The 26065-nt window shown below is 49.1% G+C and overlaps 1 protein-coding gene across 1 annotated transcript in view; it reads right to left on the bottom strand.

Annotated features, from left to right (window-relative positions):
• The window catches only part of thsd7aa (thrombospondin, type I, domain containing 7Aa), an 87095-nt gene extending 77652 nt beyond the window's left edge, over window positions 1-9443 (bottom strand). The window contains exon 1 of the mRNA XM_029248344.1: window positions 8919-9443. Coding sequence (XP_029104177.1) covers window positions 8919-9069 — 151 coding nt within the window. The 5' untranslated portion in view covers window positions 9070-9443. The remainder of the gene's footprint in view (window positions 1-8918) is intronic.
• Window positions 9444-26065: the final 16622 nt, after the last annotated feature.

Genomic DNA, 26065 nt, shown 5'->3' with positions numbered 1-26065 from the left:
GCGGCATTTGGATTTCCCATCAGGTCCTGTGAGAGGGGAATGTGAATCGTTTGTTTGCCCCAGACACTTTCTTTACTCCCCCGCAGATCTATCTTTGGGTGGTGTACCATGGATAGCATTTAAGGAGTCTAGATTTGTCCAGAGATGTACGGATGATTGTTTCCACGCCATCCGTGGAATACCTGTTGCCGAAAAGTGTGGAATACTATATTAGTCGAAGAAAAAAGTCCCATCACCACCGAGAGAGCAGCAGAACTGGTAACACAAACAATATGGACCACACTGTAGGCTCAGAAATACGAAGAAAAACAGAGATGCTTAAGAAACATTACATGAGAGCAGAAAATATGGGCAGGTCACATAGCAAGAATGAACAAGAAGAGGTGGACAGTCGGGGTCACTGACTGGTATGTGAGGAGCATCAAAAGAAGACCAGGAAGGCCACCATGAGGTGAGAAGACCTCTTATCAAAGCTTTTGGAAGAAAACGACAAGTCGACCGTGGCATCTCTGCAACGTGCAGCCTTGGAGAAATATGGACTGAAATAACAGGTCCACGAAGCAATCAAAGGAAAAATGACTAATTATAATCCCATTACATTGTAGATGATATTGCAGCGCTGACACCAACGTAACTATGCGTTGTGCATGAATGTCATGGTCCTGTCACGCTCAACAAAGTGGTCTTCTGTTCCCAGGTGAAAACACTCAACTGCCTTGCAAATTTCAACTCCGTTGTCATGTCAGGTATGAGGATAACATTATTTGAATATATATAGTATGTATATGAAACATATTCCAAGTTGTATGTTTGACATAGATTTTACCAGGGCCCTTGTTCTCTTCCTGTTGACCCATGAGTACGATTTTCCAGAAACCAGCTCTGGAACGCAATTCCATCATGTGTACAATTGTGGCCTTTGAGAACTGCTTCCTGTAATTCATCTACGTGTAAGAAATAAAGCAGTCAGCCAGTGTGGTCGCGGCTCAATGATGCATTGTGGGAAGGATGGCTGTCGGTTTGGGAGGCGTGCGGTACTAGAGGAGAACCCCAGCTCTCAGCATGCTCCGGTGATAATAAAATGACCAGCTGTGTAGAAGATGAAGACTTTCTTCCTCAATACATGTATCCCTCTCCTCATATCACCACGACATAAATTATGCAAATGATATGTAAATGATATGCTAATCTATTCCCATTCCACCTTGGTTACTGGACAGTTAAAGTCCTTGAAAGCGGGTCTACATTTTAATGAGCCTGTTTAGCCCATGTAAAATAGAACAAATAACATAAACCAAATACTCTTAATATTGAAACACGGAAATTATTACAAATGCATGCAAAACCCCACCTCTTCAGGTAAAGTAAAAATTTTAAAATTAGTTATTTGAAATACAGCACATCGTGCATCTCAATTAAGTCAGAATTACTGTTCATTTAAATACCAACATCCTGCATGTGTTTTGTCCTACATGTGATCAGCCTCTGGTTCTCAAAAAGTTCCTGCATGATCATGTATGATTGTAAAGCTTATAATTAAATTAAAAAATAAATTATATTGTAAATCCTTCTGTCCATTTTTGCTCAATGTTATATTTGAATGTCTGGGTGGATAAACGTTCGGTTGTGTTACGAGGCCTGATCCGAAAGTCTTCATCCTTAAGAATGCATATAGCTGGGTGAAACAAGTGTATCCTAGGCAGCTCTCTAATTCTCAACCCAGAGTGACAATTTTCTGCTCTGCATTGGAGCGAGTTGATAAACCCCAAAAACAAACACAATTGCAACAGGAAACACTAAAAACCTCAGCCCACTATTTGATTTTTCTAATTACCAAGGCTTAGGCAAGGGACTCTAATACATTTTACAGTCTCAAGAAAGGGAGTGCAGCTGTATGAATAATGTATCTATCCAACCATCTCCAGTTTAATGAGATTCCTCTGCAGAGCCAGAAACTGGTTCAGGACCCTGGACAGGGACTGAGTCCTCTGTTACATGCACTGTCATAATTACCGCCTTGTTAACGTTATCTCCCTACGCGACCTGTCCAATCATGGTAAGGGATACCATGTTAGAGGAAAACACTGTGCAGTGGGAAGGAATACCTGAAGTTCCTGACCCCTGTATTGACCGTCCACTGTTAGAAGGGACTGCCTCCTCAAAATTCAGTCAGAAGGCTGGAAATAAGCTAATTTACATGATTTTGCTTGTTCATAGCATCCGTCGAGACTTTGTGCTTTGCTTTTTTTGTGTGTGTGTGTGCGTGTGTGTGCATGTGTTTCTACAGCTCCCACACTTCATAAACAATGCAAGTCTTGTTTATTGTTGATGGGGACAAAGTTGGTGAAGTCCAAGGGTTTCATGGTTCTGTTGTCTGTGATTTGGAGCCTGTCTGGAAGTCCAGCTTCAGGTGAAGCCAAGGAGCTGCCCAGAGTCCATCTCTCCGACAAACACAGCATACTGAACTGGAGTGTTAAGATGCACAGTAGGTACTGCCATCTAGGATAGAGTCAACTAGGTAGAGGACAGCGTGTGAACGTTTAATTAAAAGAACGGATCCACATGTCTTACGAGGAAACCTGTTGTACCCTTCAGCAGGCATCAATCTGAAGTGCTTTCAAATGGACCAAACTGTAAGATTATTAGCCTTTGTCTGAGATTACTTAAAATTTTAGATAACCAGCTTTACGCTCATTTACCAATTCATAGAGCAGGATATCTTAATATAGCAACTCAGGGTAAGCATTTCGATCAAGGGTACTAAACCAAGAGTGGGATTCAAACCCAGAGCTTTAAGCTTACTAGGAGACAAGCCTAAACACTATGCTACCTGCTGGCCCATCATCATGCAATCAGAACTGGACACAAACTGAATGGACCAGTCCTCAAGCCCAGGGAACCAAGAACTTGAGAGCAGCATGGTGCAAAACCAAGTTGAACCCCAACCAGAAGAACAAAAGAGACCTCAGATAGCTGCAGTGACAAAGCATATCCACATCTCAGTTCCATAAAAAGGATGAGCTTTTATATTGTTATTTTTATGTCCACTTTTTCCTACAGGCCCATTAGATCATTGGACAACTAGATGGCAGGCTCCGGGGCTCAGCTGGGAAACACATCTTCGAGATACTTCTCATATTTTTAAATGATGTCATTTAGACTGTACAGCCCTCCTATAAAACCATCTGCATCACCCTGCCCAGACCTGCCATCATTAAACTTTCCTTTTTCACCTAACTGATTTATTTAAAAAAAGAGCTGCTCCCACAAGGCTGGGTCCATTTTCAGACCTGATACAGAGTGAAACTTGAAGCTGTGATGTGGAGTTTTACGATATTATCCTGCTGCGGCAGGTCATACCATGTCCCACCCAGACCGACACATTTACATTTATTCACTTAGCAGACGCTTTTGTCCAAAGCGACTTACAACGGATACTATGTCGTGTTACTAACCCACACACCTTATTCACCAAGGTGACTTACACTGCTAGATACACTACTTACAACTGGTCACTCATCCATACTTCAGTGGAACACACTCTCTCCGTGACACTCACACACTGCAGGGGAACCTGAACAGCATGTCTTTGGACTGTGGGAGGAAACCAGAGCACCCAGAGGAAACCAACACAGATACGGGGAGGACATGCAAACTCCAAACAGCCTGAGCGGGGATCAAACCCACGTTCTCTCGCACCACCCAGGCGCTGTGAGACAGCAGCGCTACTGAAGACACCCACACCACACTGCGGCCCTAGTGTACCCAGGTTTCCCCAGGTTTCCAGCCTGCTGCACATTTATTTCTCAATGTGCTGTTATTGTGCGTGTTTCTAGCATCACAGTACAATGAATGAATAAGACATCTTTTCATTCTTATTCATATTTCACCGCAAATGACACGTAGCGGTGAGTGGTCACTGAGTGTGATGAATACCTTGCTTCGTCTGATTTACCTTTATAAGGAGTGCTGTCATAAAAATCATGTAAATAAGCACAGCTCTGTATGCCTAAGTCAGAATCCATCTGGACCATGTGACGGATAAAGTTACAGAGGCAGAGACATAAAGACACTGTCAAATTTAAATAATTGGGTAAAGAAGCTGAATCGAACGTGCGGCCGAATCGCGCAGAGGTCGTGAGGTTCGTGCCAAGGGCAATTCCTGCATGCGGTGACTCTACAGGAGCACAAGTGTACAAGCTCAGGCCACGATTAGATCGCTGTGCCTCAGCCAGCCCCAAAATTACTGCCTCGATTCCCAGGCCCTTTCGTTTCTCCGAACGGAATTGTTCTGCACGATTCATTTCCTCAAGGGAGCTGTGCTATACTCTCCTCCTCGCTGTCTCACTCTCGACCCCTTTACGTTCGACTTTCTCCGTCGCCATCCCCCTCTGCACCTCTTGCATCCGGCTCTCCCCTTCGCTCCATCCGATCCGCACCCTCATTCTTTATTCGACCCGCGAAGGTCACGGAGGCCGACGCTCGGCCCCCGCTCACGGGAGTCGTCATCGTCATCGGGACAGCGGGCGGCGAACCTGCTGGCGCCCGGTGGCACGTGAAAGAGAGGAGCGACATCGCTACCCACATCGGGGGGCCCCGGAGGAGAGTCATGCGCTGCGAGTTCTCATCATTTGCAAAGCGCCGTCTTTTGTTCGCCGAGAGCTGGCTGATTTGTACGAAAGGTGGGGAGAGAGGGGTTCGTTACGCGGGCCGGCCTCGCACAGCTCAGCCATCAAGCAAACACAGGCGCTTTGCTATCAAAAGTAGGTTAAGTAAAACCAAATAAAAAGGCAACACCCCAGGTGCATATTTTTTTTATCCTCCCAAGCACAAAGCTCATCTCCCGTGCAGCCTGTGGCGTGCGGCAACACAGAGAAAGAACGCCTTGACAGACTTAAGCCCACTAAATCTTGAACAACTGAAATAGGAATCCGGTTCTATGTCCTATAGCTATATTCATTTCAATAAAAGCTTCTGGAAAAATCCACCGAGTCTTCCAAAGTTGGGATTATACATAAATACCGGTTTTCCTCCAACCCAGAGCGGCAGCTAAAGCGGCTGCGAATTTGATAAATGAACCCATTCACCCAGAACTAATTGTTGTCTATTTCATTGTTAATCAAATTTGTAGTACTGCTTATTTATTGATTTCCCCATGTAGGCTGTTAGTTTAGCAGCCGGCTGTCGCCGCCGCAGACCTGCCGTAATATGTGATCTGACAGAGAAAGCGAAGAATGCGTGAGGTCCCAGCTGGGCTCTGGCAGACCCGGGGTGGGAGCGAGGCCTCGCTGTGACTCCCGTCCTCATAATTACGGTCACTGGGGAGTCGGGGCACCGATAGAGGGGCGGGGGGCGGCAGGTGTTGACAGCCCATCGCATCACCCGGGAGCCTTTCTGCTCACAAGAGGTAGTAGCTGCGGGGGATCCGGCTCGTTCCACAGCGGGGGCTTTGGGAGGGCTCTGTATCGATCATATCGGCACCCCTTCGGTCAATGCTTGGCCCCTTTTCCCCTGCAAACGTGTCCCGAACGGGGTTCCCGTTCTGCTGATGAAAGGGGCTGTTTGTCGACAGAAGCTCAAAGAAACAGACGGCTGCTTCCAGGGAGCAGCTGGGCTTTTGACCTTTGGAGAGACCAGCACAAAAGTCCCCCCCTTGCCCCCCAGCACCAGCTGCCCCACCCACCTCACCCAGGCTACTGCATTTCTGAGAAGCATCTGGCCCCGCAGAGCACGCTCCCGGCCGGCACCCTGGCACCGAGGCCAAGGCGCCGTGGCGGATTGAACAGCTGGATGTTGCCGCATAAACCTCCCAAAATAAGCGCCAACTTGGCTCTTGTTAAATCCAGGAGAAAATAAACCAGTCCTCCACTATTATACCTTCATTACATTCACTTCCTACACGGGAGAAGGCCTTTTGATTATGGGAGGGCAATCGGAGCTTATCTCCCAGGCCCATTGTGTAGAAGCTGTGACATGCGCTTCGTCTGAGTGGCTTTGAACTCGAAGGTACTTTTGCCCCAAATCATGTTCGTGGAATCTGAGCACAAAAAGCCAGAGGGGCAGTGGAGTGGAAGCCTCTGAAAGACTTACTGGAGGCAGGAACCGAGACACTTCCCTAAATCCCACCCCCAAGCTTCCCGTCACGCCTGTACACCCATGCATGCAAGGATGCTCTGCCACTGGATCAAAGGTCGCCTTCCTAAATGGCTTGGGTGCTGTATAGGTTGGGGGCTGGGACTAAAACGCTTTCGGATTGGAAGAGTTATATTAGCATTGACAAGAGCAAGACTGAGACAAAATAATTAAAACCTATAACAATCAGAACATCCCTCTCCTCCAGCTGGCTGGGTGATCTGCTATCCGCCGAGTGGTCACCAGCCCCAGTCGAAAGCATTAGAACCCAGATCCATGTGTTTTTTGTCGGGGGTGTACTATTCACAAAGGCATAGACCGATGCTATAAGGACACGCGGTCCAGAAAAGAACGTTGCTTGTTCTTCTGAGCCGATGATCAGTATCCTGACGGAAGACTGAGAGCACCCAGGGCAACTCATACCAGTGCTTGTGTCCTAGCAAATTAGGTTACAGTCTGACCCTCGATACCTTCGTCTCCTCTAAAATAACTCTGTTACGTGTCCTGAAATACTGCGGTGTGAGAGTGCAGCCTCGAAGTGTCTCCTTCTTTCGTCAGCCTTTATGGGACATCACCATTCTCCTGCGGAAAATATCCAAATTTTTCATCTCCAAGAGAACGACTTTCCCACACAATCTGAGGATGTGTGATTTTGCTGCGGCTCAGGCCAGACGTGCTCATGGTGAATAATGCAATGTGCCAACCTCCAAATCACATCTGCCCAGCCAGAGTGCCCACAGGGGACCCAAGCATCAACTTTGCTGGTTTATTATTTTTTTAACACGCAGGGCTTCGGTCGGTGGAAGGAGTCCCGCGGCAGCCGGCTGCTCATTGCGCTATCCCGATGCGGATCTGTCACGTCCTCAGCGGGTCGGGTGCGGAGGCGAGGCGTCGATAACGACATCTGCTGTGTGCCTTAAAGCTGAGGATCCACTGTCTCAGAGACAGAGATGTGAGGGACGGTGTGCCGAGAGACGCGGGGGCTGGGGTGTGTTTGGCCACCACAGGCTCATGGGGGCGGTATCTAGGTTAACGCAACCGGCTGTCACGCCGACCCTCTCTCTCTACACCATTAATCTCTTTAGTCAGCATGATGCCTTCAATGATTTGAGAGGCAACAGACACAGATTCCCAGGACCACACAGTGGCATGCAGGTTGGGTGCCCCAAGAAACTGAAAAAAGTTGGGGATTCCATTATCTTTGTGTGACGAACACATGCGGACAACACACGCGCGATAACGGACGAGGCTAATTGCAAAACGGAACAAATTTCATTTTGCGGCTGGCCCGTGGTCGTGTTGAGCGTAGGCTTTGCACTGTCGCTGTCCGTGGTTCCATCGCCTGAACCCAATCTAAAAACGCAAGAGTGCTGATGGATCCAGTGCTAGCGTTGTGTGGGTCACCGGTGGAAGTTTCCATTGATCTGGTGCCATTTGACGCCAGGGACCCCACCGAAAGGGTCCATTGATCTTCAGCCACCACGGACAAAGACAGCAGCCAAAGGGGACATTGATTTGCCAGTTTGTCCTGGGACCCTTGCACTGTTGCGGTGACAATTCACCCACCCCCTTGGAACTCCTTTCATTCTCCATATACCCCACCCCCATCCATATCCACTGCTTATACAGACAGCCATACCATGTGGTTTAAGGACCAACACTCACAGCATCTGATACAGTAGAGCTCAGCCAACCGATGTAAACCCGACAGAAGGAAGCAGCACCAAGGCTTTCGTTACAGATCATCGAAGGAAAACGGCATCATCGTCTCTTTCCTTCACTGGGTTCTCAGCATTTGGGGCTCGGAGTTCGTGGCATCCGCTGGAAGCTTTTTTGCATGCCTGCACGTGTTTCCTTAGAGCTTTGCAACCCCGAGCTGAATTTATGGCTTCATTCAGTCCTTCTTCAGAATATTTCACGTACATAATAAGCTCGTATCCCTGCAAGAGACATACAGAGGTACTCTGCCCCACACTGCAGCCCATTTCCCTCTCACATTGGCTTTCTCCTCTGGTTGACCTCAGGTAGAGTGTGGCTGGCTCTCCATGAGAGATAAGAGCCACAAATCCATTCAGCCCTGCAGATATCCAGATAAGAGGAAAACGAAAGCCTTTCAGTGACTAGGAAGAGAAAGAAAAGCAGGTGATTGTGTTTGAGCAGCCAGGCCGAGCCAGAGTCGTCCGGTTACCAGCCCGGCATCGCCCCCACACCACCCCTCAACCCCCCAGCACCAGAGCCCGCTGGGACCGAAACGCACATCGCCTCACACGCGGCAGTAAATGAGAGTGAACACGTATGGCCAAAATGGCTCCGGTGTCACATCACCCATTAGGTAGGGGTGGGCGGTGGGGTGCGGGGGTGCGGGGGTGGATACAGCTTATTCACTAACTGTTCTTCAGCACCTGATCAACTTTGCGAAAAAAAACCCGACAGCACCGGCATCTCGGGTCGGCCACGCAACGCAGGTGAAACTTCCAGTACGTCCGCGAAGGCAGCGAGGGAGCAGAAATAGACGCGGATCTCACGGCGGGAACATCACGCCGCCAAAAAGCTGCGGGATGCACCGGTCAATACGTCACATGAAGCGAGTGGCACAAAAGGTGCAGCGCTGCCTGCGTTCGGAATAACTAACAGACCGACGTGGCAAACGTGTCGGTTCAAAGTGTCCTGCTAACAAATATCCCAGCTTTGGACTCGATCCACCGGAACACCAGACTCCACACCCACCCGGGGCTCCGTGGGCAGCTGTTCCCTTCATCGCGGTGGGAGAAAGGGAATGCTCCTACCTGCTTGCCAGATGTACACGGACTTGGTGTCCCCCGTCGCCTGCGCCTGGACGTCCCGGCCGGCGAAGCCGAGCAGCGCAGCCCCCCACAGCCAGAGGAGCATCCCCCTCGGGGGTTTCCGCGGTCCCTCCGCCCAGCCCAACAGCTCCATGACTCCCGCGGAGCCCAAGCGGATCCGCACAACAAAAGGCGGCCAAAGCGACGGGTGGAATGAAAGAGGCGTGCGGCTCTGCTGGTACTGCTGCTGTGTGCTGGAGCACGGGGAGGAGAGGAGTGGGGGGGGGGGGGCGGGGGGGCACAGAGAAAAGGCCAGGGGAAGGTGTGCTCGCCTGCCTCGGGACCCTGTCCGCACGTGGATCCTGTAATTCCTCTGGCCGAAGGGAAGGCAGCGAACAGGCGTCTGGAACAATGGAGTCCTCAGCCGCTTCCTCGGCTCCTCCTGCTGCTTGTGCTGCCGCCGCTGCTCCCGCTCCCTGTGTGTGTGTCAGGGCTGAAGCAGCACCTCCCCTTCCCGCTTGACGCACGCGCGAGCGCACGCACACACACACACACACACACACACACACACACACACACACACACAGACACGCACACACAGTGTTGGTGCTTCTTCCACTCTCCTCTCGGCCAGGAAGGGCAGCTGGGTGGTGAAGGGGATGTGGGGTTGGGGTGCTGGGGGGTGCCGGGGGTTTTCAAGCACAGAGAAGCGGGTTATCCGTGAGCTTCAACGAGACAGTCGAGGAAGAGAGAGCCAGTAGGGGGGAGCTACAGATGCAAGTGAAGATGGGAGTGTGTGTGTGTGTGTGTGTGAGAGAGAGAGAGAGAGAGAGCATAAGAGAGAGAGGGAGGGGAGCAAAAATGGGAAGGACGGGGGGGTGCAGGAGGGGAAAGGGAGTGAGTGGTTTAGGGAGAGGTGGGCGAGGAGGCTAAAACGGCTGAAGGAGTCTAGTAAAGAGGCCCATGAATTATTGATGCTGCTACTGTTTGACCTTGTTATGATATTCAAGCCAAAAAAGAGACACTCGGGAAGAGAGCGAGTGCGATGCGGAGTGGCAGGGGGGGTCTGTTTGAGACCCTCAGCACATTCAGAACCAACAACAGATCCCAGGAGTCCTGTGAATTTCGCACCCAGGAGAGCGTGTATCATCCATCCCTTCCTTCGGTCTCCTGTGCGGAAAAACATATTTAAAATGTAATTTGTGTGCAGAGCTGTAAGTGTGAGTGTTCGTTGTATTTTTAATCATTTCAAACTGCAGTAATGAAAAATTTTTAAATATTTTAAAAAAAAAGACACCGAGTCAAACCCCTTGTGTTATCCTTTACGCTCATGTACATAATTTACTTATAATAAATGTTGCTGTATTTCGCATTTCCTTAAACCGCAATTTCAAGCCTGAAATAAAGCATATGTCTCTGCTGTACTGTGGCAAGCAGCTTATGAGTGTATCGTGTGAAAACGAGACCCAAACACCGATGTTCATGTTGCAGGTTTGTGTTTTGGGACGATTTCCCGTTTCTCCGCGAGGCTCAGCAGGATGGGGGTGGGGGGGCAGGGTAGTCCAACTCACACCCACCAGGACCGTTTCACGCTGGTTACTCTAACAGTACGGCCGATCCAACCGCTCAGCCCAGCCCACTCATCCACCCCACCTTACTGCCAACACCCCATCCCTCTACTATCACACACGCTGATGTCCACCGTCTTCTCCTCTAGGAGCGAGGACTCCAGCTTGTGGCCACGGAGAAAGACCGTTCATAGAGCGGCAGACAGCAGCGTCGGGTCTGAAAGCGGCAATTCTGGATCCTGCCTACATCTGTCATCTCCTTGAGCAAGGTACTTGCTGCAAATTGCTCCAGTAAAAAAAATTAAACACCTGCATAAATGGGTAAATAATTGTAGGCAGCTTCACATTGCAAGTCGCTTTGGAGAAAATTGACACCTGAAGGAATAGATGTTCTCTACGTAGGGACTCCAAGCTCTGCTGACCACATCGTGTGTCCATTCCAGTGTTTGACCATACTTTACCGTAGCTGACGCAGCCTGTGGCTATCACGCAGGGCAATTACCCCAGTGGTCCTCTACTTCTGCAGTAACTTCTTTATCCGGCCAGATGGATCACCGTTGCCCAGTCCAACCCGGCACCCTGCCCTTTCCCCACATCTAGCCGTGTGTAGCAGCTCTAATAAGCCTTGCTGGCATCCAGCAACAGCTCTTTTGTCTTTGCGGCTGCAGGCTGCGTGCCGGGCACCGCCCCCGCCCCGTCCCCCTGCTAAATTACAGTTTGGCGCCGTTTCTGGAGTCTCGACCCCGATGTCGGCCGTGGCTTTAACAGAGCGGCCCTGACCCACGTTGAAGATAAGATCACACGAGCGCCTAGGTAATTAGCGAGTGCAAATCAGGAGCGCAGTCGCCGAGCGGCTCCCTTGTTCCTTGCTGTCTGCTGCACCTTTCTATCGATCGGAAAACTCCAGCTGTTAAGGGCTGTCGAAATTCCCCCTATTAGAACCCCGTGCAAACAGCTGTCGCAGCGAAACCCTGAGCTGCGGTGGTCAACGGCAAGCTCTTCGCCCTTCCTCACCGTTAACATTATCTTCCTCCGGATACTCCTCGCGCTGATGTCACCGGCGCCTCCGGTGTCCGTGTTTCTGGTGGGAGAATGGGCATCATGGGCCGGAGGGGGGCGGTGGCTGGCTCCGATTAGAGCAGATCAGCAGGGTCGGATTACGGATTCCGCAGCTTCTGCCAAGCGCTGGCCGAGAATGGGATTAGGCCTCGCGGGGGGACAGGCTCGAAGGCATCAGCCTGACAAGTAAATACCGGCATTCCGAACTTAAACAAGACATCAGGGTACGACGGAGGGAGGGAAGGCTGGGGGACAGGAAAATAGAGGAAAAAGAGCAGTTTCACCACACAGCAACCTGGGAAGGTGCATCTGGGAGACACCTGAAAAGAAGCACTCATATATATATATCAGCCTGAAGCAACTACACATATAACCACTTATAAATAATGGATGATATATGCATTCAGCTAAAAGATTCTTCTCTTTCATTCTTACTTGTGTATAATTTTTTAATTCTTCCAACTTTCCGTCTTGGGAGGTGAACTTTCAGCTTCTGGCTACTCCGCTGTCGTTTCCCCGGAGAAAACAGCTGAATTAGAGAAATAAAAAAATAATCACCGTGAGTAATTGTCCAGTTCGCCTCCTCCGCCGGTCGATACTCTCGCGTAATTTGTTTGTTTTCCTCTTTTTCTTTTTTAAAGCGCAAGCTCTGTGTCTCTATGAAGTGCACACAATGCCCCGCAATGCCAGCGAAGGTCGGCGCGCTTCCTGTCCGGCAGTCGTCCCTCACCCCCCCCCACCGCAGAGCGGGCCGTACGTCACATTCATCGAAGAGCAACGCTCTAGGAGGAAGGATTTACATATCTCAAAATAGCAATTTCTAATAGGCTGGGAAAACACGGAGATGGTGTCGTGTTCCACAGAGCAGCAGACACCTACGTGCTCAGCCACGTGAGATAATTGAGTTTGCTCCTACCCAAGCGCTACGGAAATCCCTCGAAGAGCTCGCCAAATGCATTTTTCTCGTAAACTTCAACGGACGGGCAATTCTTTCCAAGTCTTTCCGAAACCATTTCCCCGGTTTCATCATCTGTCAGAAAGACTCTAAGAAAACAGGCACGATAAGCTGAAAGGGATATTAATTGCTGCTCTGCTGGGATTCGTAAGGAATAAACTTTGTCACCTGACGCAGAAATGGTGACAGCAAAATAAAACAATAAATCAACTGACAATTGGTGGTAAAAATTGCAGGTCTTTAGGTGATGAGGGGATCGTTAGGACCATTAGGGTGATGAGGTGAGGGACACACACACACCGTGTGATGTCTGGAATGGCAGCGCCGTGGCGACGGCCTCAAATCAGAAATGGAACATCTGGAAGACACGGACAGTCCGGGTCTCTTCCGAGAGCGTCGCTCATGTTGCTCCGGTGAAAAAACTATATATAAACAGACATATTTGACATCCTCACACGTGCAGGCCAGGCAAAGAGCACGGTCGAGGGCGAAAGGTCAGGAATGCACGGCATTACAGGAAGTCCACTGAACTTTCCAGCGAGAAGCCCTCCGTGAAACCGCAGGGACATTAATATCACTGGGAAACAGCCGCCGGTCTGAAGTATCCTGTCTATCGATCGGCGGCCTTCCGGATGGAACTGCGGTAATGGGGGCATCGATGCTCTTGATATTGATAAAGCAATAATACACAGTCGTAGTGACCATGATATGAGCTCCTCTCCATTTAAAGGGGAGAAAGACAACGAAGCGCTCATTAAGCCCAAGTCGGCGATCAAGTGTAATCACCCCGAAGACAATGGCCGAGCGCTTTTCGTTCTGCTGGACGGTGATGGGCAGACACCGCCATCTACTCAGAAGCGAGAGCGCACGCAAGAATGCAAAAGAAACTCGACACTTTAAATGGTCCCGTAATTATTCATCAACGATAATATTTCCAAATCTTCATCCCAGCCAATGCTTCCCAAGAAAACAACAGCTTGGGATCATGGTATCTTGCCAAAGGGACTCATCTGCTTCTGTCATTTGCTAAACAGTTCAAAACCGAAGCCAGAAAGTCTCAGCATAATCCGTGTAGCTTGTACAATAACAACGTAGCGCAGAGCTCAGCGTGTTCGTCCACCGACGCCCTCAAAGCATGTTTACTGGAAACATAGGCAAGGGATGCCGAGGCAAAGAGAAGGCCATGTCTCAGGTAAGCCTCGGCACTCAACTTTGACTATTTCTCATAAAGACACTGCAGGACGGTAGAGTCCACCTCGAGGATGTTTTTGTTTGTTTGCATATTCTAAATCTTATCATGAGAAAAATGCAACCATCTTTGCTCTGTCTTAAAAAGCAACTGGATTAAATTCCACTGAAGAGTTCCTGAAGATGCAGTCAGCAACAGTGATGGCCAACACAGCATGGCTGAGGGTTCCTCAGAAGCTCAGATGGTCCTGTTCTCCAGCACGCACACACACATTTTCGGAACCGCTTGTCCCATACGGGGTCGCGGGGAACCGGAGCCTACCCGGTAACACAGGGCGTAAGGCCGGAGGGGGAGGGGACACACCCAGGACGGGACGCCAGTCCATCGCAAGGCACTCCAAGTGGGACTCGAACCCCAGACCCACGGGAGAGCAGGACCTGATCCAACCCACTGCGCCACTGCGCCACCGCACCCCCCGTTCTCCAGCACTTTTCTTCATCATTCCCCTCCTGATGTACTGTGAACTGCTCCAGGGGCACCGCGTCCATCACTTACCCCCCAGTACAATGGACTCCACAGCCTGGAGCTTTCAAAACACAAGACAAAATTCGGCACTCAAGCTGAAATTCACACCCTTCAACTTACTGCCAGTGCTCTCAGGGCATTAATAATTTCTAAGGAAAAAATTGAACATTAGTAATCCAATCTGTTTTAACTGGTAACAAAGAGCTCATTAATAGAAGCGGAAGGCAGACAAAGGAGAAGAAAAGGGCTACATGGACCTCCATGGTCCAACAAACCTACTGTATCCGAGGTCTTCAAGCCTGTAAGGAATTTCTCTCAATTTTGTCAAATCTGTTCTTAAAATGTGGAAGTGTTTCGCTGTTGGTGTATGTGATTGGTTTCTTCTTTTTTTGCTCTTTCTCTGTCTGACCACTTTCTTACCACTGGGTCTTACTGAAAGAAGCCTTCTGATGCTTTAAGTTGGGAAAGACATGATGGCGAATGTAACGTTACCGATGAACAAACACGTTGGGCAGCAGAAGCTAATAATGAACAGACAGGCAGTCCAGCGGAAGCTAATGACATACAAATGCAAGTTAATGGCGGACGACCACAAAAGCGGACAGAAGGTGATGATCCAAAGACACAACGGTGAGCAGAAGCTGATGACGAACAGACGAAGACTGGATGGCAAATGGCATTTAATGCCCCACCGTTTTTGGAAAGTAGGGTTTCAGAAGGCATTCGACAAGACTGCATCCCAGCTTCGCAATGGTTTTCACTAGCAACGGATGGATCTAGAGCAGTCCAAAGATACATAATTATTTATGTCCAACAAAAATATACTAGATTCCCTTTCGTATAGTCGCACATGATGAGATGTAATTACCTGTTTCCATGAACACAAGTTTATTTATATTCATTTCCACTGTCGGTGACTAACAGCACTGTGGACTAAACCTTTACATTCATCCATCCATCTCAAAAAGGCTTAGAGGGTCTTCCAGAGCACAGAATGAAGAAACGATTGTTGCGAAAATGACCAAATGTAGTTTACGGCTGTTTGGGCTACAGAGCTGGAACTGGCTGAGATCCAGTAAGGAACCAAAGTCCAGGTGCTAATCTGAATTTTTCACGGAGGACCGTCGCCAGGGATCGGGACCAGAGCGAGCTGACTGCCACTGGCATGGCATCTAGCCAATGGTCCCAGCACCTGGCTCTCCTGTCATCAGAGGGGACCCCAGCAGAGGCTGTCGTGGCCTGGAATTCCGGCAGAAAGAACGCACTGCCGCCTTCACTCACATCCTTCCGTGGCAGAAGTCTGCTTTGGCCAGTTGCCCTGGAAAACCCATGGGACATGTTGGGTTGGATAACTGCAGCTTTCTGGTTGATTGAATGCTTGTAGATTCTGGGATTGTGTGAACAAACACTGCAATAAAGCAGCATTTCTAGCTTAAGAACTAGACATTAAGTCATGAAAGACTGGAAAATGATGCCTTGTGCTCTGAAGAAAAAGTGAACCTCACCCCAGATGTCAGAGATATCGGAACATACGCTCTCTTCGCGTCGAAAAGATTCAGGCCACGGCAGACCGGCGTTATTTGAATATCCGGCGCGTTTAATTAGTTCGGGCTTCCAAAACTAATTACGTGGACTCCGAACTGCGGAGGAGGTCCTGGGGTGAGCTCTCAGTTGGAGAGTGGCTGCCTTGCCTTCTGGTGAGCGGCTGGGAGCAAGCGAAGGCACCTGCTGTTGATTTTCATCAGACGGGCCCAAATTACGGTCATTTATGCAAATCACATCAGGGTGATAGACATGGGTGCGGAGGAGCGGAGTTACCGGGATCGGGCTCCTGGCAGTGCGCTCGGCTCCAGGGGGAATACGTGTGTGAATAGCAGGTGAGTGAAATGAGCACATGGGAAATGGGGGGATTCTGGGATGCGGCCCATGATTGGTTCGGTGCCAGGCAAGACCAGCCCCGCCCACGTGAATTCTCCGTGCTGAAATCGCCCAATTAGGACCTTCTGGTGGAGCGCCGCAGCAAGGCACGCGATGGGGGTGACAGAAGAGTGACGGAGCAGGCGGGCAGCGCGGCACCGAGGAGCGCGGCGTCCTTCACGGAGACAGGCGGCAGGAGGGCGTCCTTCGCAAAGACACATGGGACCCTCCGTCCTTAATGATGACACACGGCAGCGGAGGTTACGCCAGGACTCTGACAGGGAGGTCACCTCGGGACGAAAGGAACCTCGAATACACCTTCAGATGGACACGAGCCATTTGTCCTTCGGCGCAAACAAAGGCACGATGTAACGATGTCAGTACTTGTCACTTAAAAAGACAGTTCCGGTCGCGTGCGCCTTTCGACAGCTCATTCTGTAATACAAACAAAGATACAGACCCGCGAGTACACGCACGTGCACAGACTCACAAATGCAAGGCACGAAGTAGGAACAATGCGCGGAGGTAATAAGATGGAGGCGCACACGTGTCAAGCGCGTCAAGACCTCAGCAGCGATCTTTCCGCAGTGCCCACTTGAGAGTGGGACAGAAACAATGAAAGAGACACCGCAGGGGTCTCACACACAACCTCGTCCCCCACGAAGCCTGTTTCTGACAGAACTACCGCTGTGCCCCCAATGGAACGCCACCGTTAGCTATGAACAAAAACTGTTATTAAGTTGCTAGGCAACTCTTTGTTTTGCCGCACTCCAAGGTTTGGCTATTCCTTTTCATCTACTCCGCAAAGCAAACACCAGCCAGACAGAGTCCGCCCACCCCTGACAAATCATTCTGAACGACAAATGGGTAATTCCATTTTTTTTTAAATAACTTAGTAAATATTTGTATAGCTCCACCACCGCTATCACTCCTGGGACTAGTATTATAACATTTACAGATAGCTGTGTATTGTTCACACTCTATTATTACAGCTATGCTCGCCCTGTAATTATGCAAAATAAAAGATTCAGTTGATCAAAGGTATGGAAAATCTGGCTGCAAACATGTGCGTGCAGGTTTGCGTGTAACATTAGTAACACCAACTAGCTTTGTAATAAATGAGCACGTGTGCAGTTCTAACCCACGAGCAGTAGTTTCCCTGAGTGTGCATTCCAAGTGTATTGATTGACTTGTAATTGATTTGGAAGAGCAAATGCTCCGCCCGGTAATGGTGGAGGGCTTCTGCCTCCCACCCAAGGACACCCCTACTGTTTACATCCAATTGGTTCCCATCGAACTGCGGCGCTGAGCTGGGAAGCCCTGGGGGCTGGAAACGTGGCAGACCCCCTGGGATGCTGATGTGGAGGTGGTGTGGTGACCGGTGTGGGAGAGGAGCCCAGAGCAGCAAAGCGAGGCGGGGGCACAGATGAATCGCTCAGTCAGCGGTCCATCGGAATGAGACTTCTGTTGGCTTTACCCTCACAAAACAGCCCCCACCATCACTCACAGTAGACCCAAACTCAGCTGAGGGGTGAGCAGCATGACGGTCAACTCTGATAAAAGCCACTCCTCATATTCTGGAATTTCGGTCTATGCTATTATCCTCCCATGAAAAACCGTGTGAATTAATTGGCTTGGGATGTAAGGAGAAAGTGTAATGAAAGCATATGTATTTGGGTCAAGCATTGATAAAAGTATTATGTTCCTTCTGCGAAGAGGAACCTGAGGTTAAACACAAAGGATTCTCCATGAAGACTTAGGGATATCGGTCTTACTGAGCTTGAGAAGTCATTAATGCCCATCTTTATCTTCCCTCACTTTCCTGCACCTCCATCAAGAACCTCTGAGACTCCAGTACTGAGCCAGCGGGACCCAAACCGATGACACGTCTTCCCGGAGGCAAAAATGCCCATGCAAGAGAGTCATTGCGTTATGGTGCCGGTCGGCCACAGAGCACCGCAGCACCAAACAGTCGTTCTCCGTTCCCATCACACACCGACAGTCTGAAATCCTTCAGAAGAAGCCTCCGAGATGCGCTGCGCCAGCGACGGGAACTCCATCTGGCATCGGCGCGCACGTTGGTTTGTGTTCGCGCCAACGCTGCGTACGGACGCAATGTGGGAAACTCGCGCTCTTTTATTTCATCCTCTCAACACGCAAGGTCAGCTGAAGGACGACGACAGCGCGTTGCCTCTCCTCTCGACACAGCTTTTCATTTCATAGCATAGCTGACACTTTTGTACAAAGGAACTCGCTATTTCTCCCAGCATATTTAGCAGAGCAGCTCCGGGTTAAGAACCTTGGTCAAGGGTCCTAGAGAGAGGCTTCTTGACGTGCTTGAACTGGCGGTCTTGAGTGTGTCGTCGCATGCTTAATTCTGACCCTTTCAAAGAAGCACGTGAAAGTGCAAACGCATCCCGTGAAGCAGAGCGGTACGGGTAAATACACACTTCAAAACAACAGCGCCTGCGTGGGAGTATCGGATGCATGTGAGCGCTAAACAGCGGATCAGCCCGAGTGGGATGGCAGGTAATTGGCCCTTTCATTCCCTGTGAACGTACTGTGCTGTAGGTAACGTGGCTGTACAAATACACGTGTACGGAACAGAGACGTAGGGAAGGAAACGGAGGCAAATTCATCAAAGGATGTGTGTTTCGAGGGCTGTCGGATCTGACTCGCAGACATCCCCTCAGGCTTCACAATTAGAACACATTTTTGGAAGTAAATTTTTCGCGGAGGAGTAAATGAGATCTCTTTTATGGCGCTGGGGAGCCGATGAGAAACACGGGCAACACATTATTCATGTGGCTACAGCAGGCAGCGCACATTATTGATGCGCGGGGCCCCCGTTCGGACAATACGAAACCCACATAATTCTTTTGATTCGTTTTCATCGCGTGCGTATTCCGTACGGCTTGAAAAAGTTCCCGAAACTTGCAACGGTGAATGGACTTCTTTGAACCCTTAGCGAGACTTTGAGTGTGTGTGTGTGTGTGGGCGGTTGGGTGTGTGGGAAGTTCACCTCCGAGTTCCCAGCCTCAGCATCGCTCTGCCAAGCGACTTTAAAAGCCGTGTAAGAACAACACAGATCGTACGCTGTCGATTCACGGAACCATTGCAACACCCAACCGACTGGCACATGGGAGGAGAGAAGAAACATCATTCATTTGGGCAAAAATCTTTACTGAGATGCTTTGATCTTCCGAGCGTCATATTGCGGACTTGATTAACTGCTCCGCTCGGTGAAATGGGCCGCATCGCTCTCTCAGACGGGGCGCTCTGTGATGTATGGTCTAAGGCGAGGAATTACCACTCATTTCACTGATTCGCGGAAGAAAGCGGGGGCAGATGGACCTTCTCCATCGGAGAGTGCAGCACGCCGAGGTTAATAGCAGCTGCTTGCTCCTACTTTCGCACACACGGATAATTGATGTCTGCAGTCAGGTCGGCGATGGAGGGAGGATGCTGCCTTTGTCGATTCCTTTATAGGCAAACACCACGCGGACACTGTTTGAAGTAAAGGGAGCGCTATTGAGTGTTGACTGGGTGAGGAAAAACAAGAAGGTCTTAATTTCTAGCACTGATTTTCATAGTTACTGAAGAATTGCAGGAACTGGTCACCTTAGACCATGGTTGCGCACTTTGGATACGGGCTGTCAGTGGCATCACTGAGTCATCTCTTCCATTCAACATAACAAGTGAGGGGGTCTCTCATGTTAAAAATGTTGATCAGCTATAGCGTTTTGAAACAATTTAACTTCATAATGATGGGGAATGAAGTGAAAGCTTGACTAGTTTGAATGAAAGTCTGAGTCCCTATAGATTCAGACCTCTTAACTGACGTCTGTGGAATTGGTTCACACTTCTTGTCTAGCATCTGCAAAGGTTCAGACCTCTGTCTGTTATCCATGGAAGTGGTTTGAACTTCTGGTCTCTCTTCCATAGGGATTATGACCTCTTGTCTATCATCTGTTGAAGTGGTTCGGACCTCTTGTCTATTAGCTGCAGAATTTGTCTAGTTTTCATAGAGGTTCTAACTTCTTGTCTGTCATTCATGGGGTTTCAGCTCTCTTGAGCATCACTCACGGAGGTTCTGACTTTTTGTCTGTCGTTTGCCAAATTTTGGACTTCTTGTCCACGACTTACGAGGACCGAGACTTTTCTGTACTCTTTTTTTCAGATATCTGTGAAATTCCGTGCTTTTTCAACGATACGAGAAGTACATTGCCGGGCAAAAAAAAGGATACGATTTTTGTTGTGAAAGGGAGAGTTTGCATCTCATACTTTGTTGAATCAGCTACACAAATCATGGTGTTTCTTGTTGAATGTCAGATGGAGTTTTAGAGGGACAGCACAATGAAAGTAGTGGCTCTTCACCTGCCAGAGTGTATCTGGAAGCTTAGCGAGAGGGAACGCATCTGCCAGCAAAGCCGGAAGCAAGAAACAGTCCATTTAACACAAACAAGAAGCGGACGCGGACTCTCGACAATACGCTCAATTTCATTGCGTTTCATGCTGACACTGCCTGCCTTTTTGCGCGTCTCACCACATGCATTCCACTGCAGGCAGTGGAGAACTGGTACTGTGTAGATGTTGAGAAAAGAACGAAAACCCAACAGACCATCCCGGTTTGGAGCTGTAATATTAACACCACGGATAGCATCGCTTTGTGTCATCACCGAGTCACTCGGAAAACAGCTTAATGGAAGGGAACTTACATTCATTTCAGTTAACTGGACAGCCTGGTTCAGCTTACGCCAGTGCTGACCCCCCCAAGGATTTGAACCCATAACCTGGAGGTCACAAGTGCAGCACCTTGCACAAGTGCAGAAGTAGATGGCTCTGTTTGTCTCTTTAGTACCATTCATATAGGACCGCTACGCACCCTGTGGGTGTGGCTTGCAGGCAGCCAATGGGAAAGCAGCACTACAGCCCTTATAGGACAGAGCACACCATCATTAAGTAAAGAGAGATTCAAAGGTAGCACCAATGCAATTAAAATAGGACCCGGACACCGTGGATCCCAGCGCACTCTTTCAATGTGTGGTTGTTAATGCAATTTGTCATCTTCTCCCTGCACCATTAGGCTGAAAGCAATCAATTTTCCAGCACGGTAGGAATAAGAGGTTCTCGGAAAGGCCCCTTCTTCCATAGGCATAACGCCATTGTGAGCGTCGCTGCATCGGTAGGTGGTGATGAAAGGAGCAGGCAAATAAAGGAATATTTCACTTACTGTGCAGTTGCGGTACGGAGAATGTCAAATTTACTCAGGGCCACGCTTAAAGAGAGCAGCACTTAATGAAAGCTATATTTCATATCCTTATAATGTCATATCATTGCAATGGTAAATGTTAAAGTATGACTGAGCTGCTTATTTTCCTGCCTTTATCCAGAAGCCAGTGCAATTAAGTTTAACAAAAGGGGCCAAAGGCTGCTGGAGACCGATTGGAGAAAAAAATTGTCCTTTCCCATTATTCACTTCGATCCACTGCTGGCCACAGCCATTATCAGATTATTTCATATTCATCAAATTTCAATGCCACTGAATTAAAGGGACGGCTTAGCGCATTCCATGGCCTGAATGGAGCTTCTGGCAAATATGAAAAGGGAATGTTATCTAGGGCCTCTCAAATTAGATGTTTGATATGAAAATGAATTGTTTTCCCCTTAATCTAATTTGACAGTATAGGACACATAGACACATCCCATTGCTGACTAATGGAGGTCATCAGAAAAGGAGATGAACCCCTTTCTCCCAGGGATTCAATTAGATGTCAAGCGAAGCAAAAGTGACAAAAAATTCACTTTTCCCTCCAGTCGTCGAGCTTGTGAACAGCCTATCGCTTACATTCACACAGTTTTCATTACGCACGAATCTAATTTCCATCGTTAAAAGCCCCTCTCGCTGGTTCCTCTGTCGACGGGGCCTGTCAGAGGTGTAAACGGATAATGTTAAATACTGGTATTATACCCTCACATGTGCGCTCATGTCAGCCAAACAAATTACTGCTGTGCAAAATGGGTTTTTCTGCGCGTAAATACAAATGCGGGTGTGAAGCGAGCCGACGACGCGCTGGCTGATGAACGCGCTGCGAAGTGGACTCCTTCCGCCGCCTTCATTAGCAGCCCGCAGCTGGGCGCCCGCCGCTCGTCGTCGCCACGGCGACCCGTCGCCATCACGACGTGATGAACGGACGCTGATGGAGCGTGACAGGCACGCCGAGCCCGCCGTTCATTAACCTCTCGCTGGAAGTGACTGCGGTACAATTCCTGCGCTCGTTACGAGGGGGAAAGGGTGGGACGGGGTGGGGGGTGTAACAAAGGGAAGATCGGAACATTTCCGTGCCACGGCACACGCGCGTGCACGCATCCCCCATCCCGGCTGCTGTCGGGGGGCTGCCGTTGTGTTTCCTGCCTGTGAAGTGGAGGGACAAGTGCTGTCTCAGCACTGTCAGACTTGCGCTTCCCTTCCCCATCCCCCTTCCCCTTCGCCGTGCCTCTGTGTGTGTGTGTAGGATGCTGACGTTCACCATGGTGCTGGATTCTCTCATTCCTGAGAGCGTGACAGCGTGTCACTCCTTCCGAAGCACCGAGTCACGGCTGCGAAGACGCAGCGCTGCACTCCGGTCACGCTGCGGTCATGTCCTGATCGCGTTCTCGCCATGTTCTGGTAACGTTCCCATCAGATTCCCCTTGCGTGATTTTGGAGCTACCTGCATGTTCTTCTTCACCTGCTGTCAGGGTCATGGTGATCTGCGTTCCCCAACCACTCGCCATTTGATAAAATCAAGGGATGCTGTGGGGATTACGGTGGCGTGAACGTGATCATAACCCCTCCGCCGCCTTTGGCCTCGTTTCGCCTCTTGCTGCCCCTCCTCATCCTCTGCACCCTCTGCTGCTGTCACAAACAAACAGGCACGGTCCGCGACGCTGAACACGGAGCCAACGAGAAGAGAAGAAAGGATCGCGGGATGAAGCAGAGGCCTGCAGTTAGAACCGTCAACGGTAAATAGCACTGGCGCAATATTCCAAAGTCCTCTGTGTGTGTGTGTGTGTGTGTGTGTGTGAGAAAGGTACCGCAGGTCCAAACCAGGCACACGAACGTTAGCAGCATTAACGCGTCCAATCGAAAGGGTGCAGTTTCAAATCCCAGCTGGCTATGGGGGCTAAGGTTCACCTCCGAGCAAGAATTATCCTAATGAATGAGAACTACACGATATCTCGCTTTACCAACCGGCCCGCCGTTCCGAAACTCCTGTATTTCGACGGTGTCTTTTAATTCAGTTTAATTCGTTTTGGTAAATAGGATTAACACGGCCGCAACCCGCTCGCCTGTCAGTGAATCCCAGCACTCGTGTCTCCTCATAGAATCATTACCGGTAATTAAACCAACACCCTGTCTTGACACATCAATATTTATGAATTTCCAAAGGTTATGTTATGCTTTGCTTTTGTGGCTTAGTCGCAATTATAAATTCATTTAAACTTTTTTTTCCCACCCAAACCGCAACTGGGTAAGCAATTTAATTTTTAATCGGAACCAGATAGTTGAGTCAATTAAAGAGCCGATTAAAATGGTTCGCAGCCATTTCCTTAAACGGCTCGGTGTTTTGACACAAAACAACATGGCTTGGCCGTGTACAAATTCACACTTTATATTTATGTGTGGTTAAATTACAAACCTGTGTTGTTGGTTTGTTGAGCACATTTTCTTTCAACTGAACACAGTCATTGTGGCTTACACTTCTGCGCTCCCACCTATTCATTCTTAAGTGACATCGAGTTGATGTTGGCTACTGGCAACCACGTATACAGAATGCTTCCAGAATTTTCTTCCTGATCTCCCCTTGTGTCCTTAGGCTTGTCCATTGATGCTGCTGTGGGTCCATACATCTGGCTCCTGGTTGTTCGCTTCCTCTTTTTCCTCCAACTATTATAAGCATTACGGCATTTTCAAGAAGATCCCATTTTCTCGGGATGTGTTCAAAGTATGAGAACCTCAGTCTCCGTGTGCTTCCAGTGAGACCCCCCCCCACATCTGATTTCATGCAAGATCCATCTGTTCTCCTGGCTCATGGTGGGCATCTCTGCTTTTCAAAGTCCAGCGTTCACATGTGCATAGAAAAGAGCGTTGTGTAGCGCTACACGAAATGCCCCAATTATAATACTTGCTCCGGTGAAAACATTGCCATATCTGAGGATCTTTTCCACACCTTTCACTGCATCTATGCCAAGTGATCACCTGCTCACCTTTGGGTCAATTCCTGAACCCACTGGTACCATCATACATTCACTGAAGATGTTCAGCTTACTAACTGTGATGAGTCCACACCCCATCTAGGATGTAAACTGCCTCCTGCCCTGTGCTTCCAGGATTTGGATCACCACAACCCTGCATTGAACAAGCAGTCATCAGTACTGAATGAATGAATGAATGAACGAACGAACGAACGAACAAACAAACGAGTGAACGAGAGAACTTTCGAGCTAAGCATCTTCCACAAGAGCATGTCCTCCTTTCATAAAACTCAGCCACTCCATTTAATTTACTCCTTTGCCAGCATCTGAGGTCCGTCACATGCGATCAACACATTTCTCGCATAAAACCTCCAGCTCGTGCTTCACAGCTCTTGTCCTTTCTGCGCAACTGGATCTGAATTGGGATGAATTTGGTGCTCAGTGAAAGGCTCTAAAATGTAAAGCTTACATTGCAGTCTTGAAGCACTTTGAGCACTGAAACAAAATAAGAGTCTCGAACGGGGTAACGAAGAAGAAAGCCCTAGAATGGGCCATTATTTTTGTTCCGTCCAGATATACACCCCTTCCCAACGCACCCCGAGAAGCAGAAAGGATTTCGGTGACACCCTAGAAATGGGATTTCTCTTACAAAACAGGAATTGAGGCCAAAAGATCGCAGCTATTGATCCCATTTTGGCCCCAGAGACGAGACATGTGGGAGGATGCGGAAAATGCGTGGTTGGAGAAATTCTCCCACAATTCATAGCATATGCTTCTGCTTGCCGGTTTGCACTTTTGCACTTTTTCGCACTTTTTTCCTTTTTAATTTGTGCTTTGCGTTGCACTGGTATTTGCTAATGCTCTGTAACTCGCCCTTGATAAGGATGTCGGCCAAATTAACTATGACAATCAAAATAATTGGCAGTCTAGTCACGGCCATTAACTAAATAAGGAAGCCTCTAATTAACACCGAACCAATTTTCATTTTCGAAACCAATTAAAGGAACTAGTAACTTCAGATATTCGCAAGCTTGTTAAAAACAAAATGCAAGGAGAACGACACGAGCGAAGCCCATTGTGGGTGAAAGATGAAATGCGAAGGAGGCCGTCACAGAGGGAGAGGGTGGAGGACCCAGTGCCGGGCCCGGTGCGCAGCGCTGATTAAATTAATTTTCGAGGCAGACGAGCAGTAAAAAGTCCATCCGGCTTGATGGATTCTGAATCGCGACCCCCAGCAGGTAACCGGGCAACCCGTCGTGAGAGCAGGGTAAGCAGCGGGCAGCAAGAAGGCACATGCTATTCTTAGTGCCACCATTACCCCACCCCCCCCAGAGAAATCAGGGCAGTTAATTGCCACGTCCATCCATTTACACATCGCTTTGCCTTCCGTCGCATTTCTAACGATCTTCTCCGGTCGGGTTGCCCAGTACATTACCACGTAGCACGTGTCTGCTTTCCACACACTTGTAGCGGTCCCTCTTTGCAGTCAAGGGGGTGGGGGGCTGGTTCAAGCTGGGGTCAAGCAGTTGACGAGACCACGAGAGACAACCGATCTTCTGAATGGTCCGGAAGAGCGATGGGAGAAAATGGGAGAAGCGTGGAAGGGAAGGGATGCAGGAGCTGCCCTGCAATAGCACTGCAGGGATTTAAAATCATGTGCTAAATTAACTAACACAGTAAAATTTACTCCATCTAATTT

The sequence above is a fragment of the Scleropages formosus genome, chromosome 23, assembly GCF_900964775.1.
Source record: "Scleropages formosus chromosome 23, fSclFor1.1, whole genome shotgun sequence".
In the NCBI taxonomy this organism is placed as follows: Eukaryota; Metazoa; Chordata; class Actinopteri; order Osteoglossiformes; family Osteoglossidae; genus Scleropages; species Scleropages formosus.
Note: the sequence above shows the minus strand (reverse complement) of the source record. Positions and strands in the feature narration are given on the sequence as shown.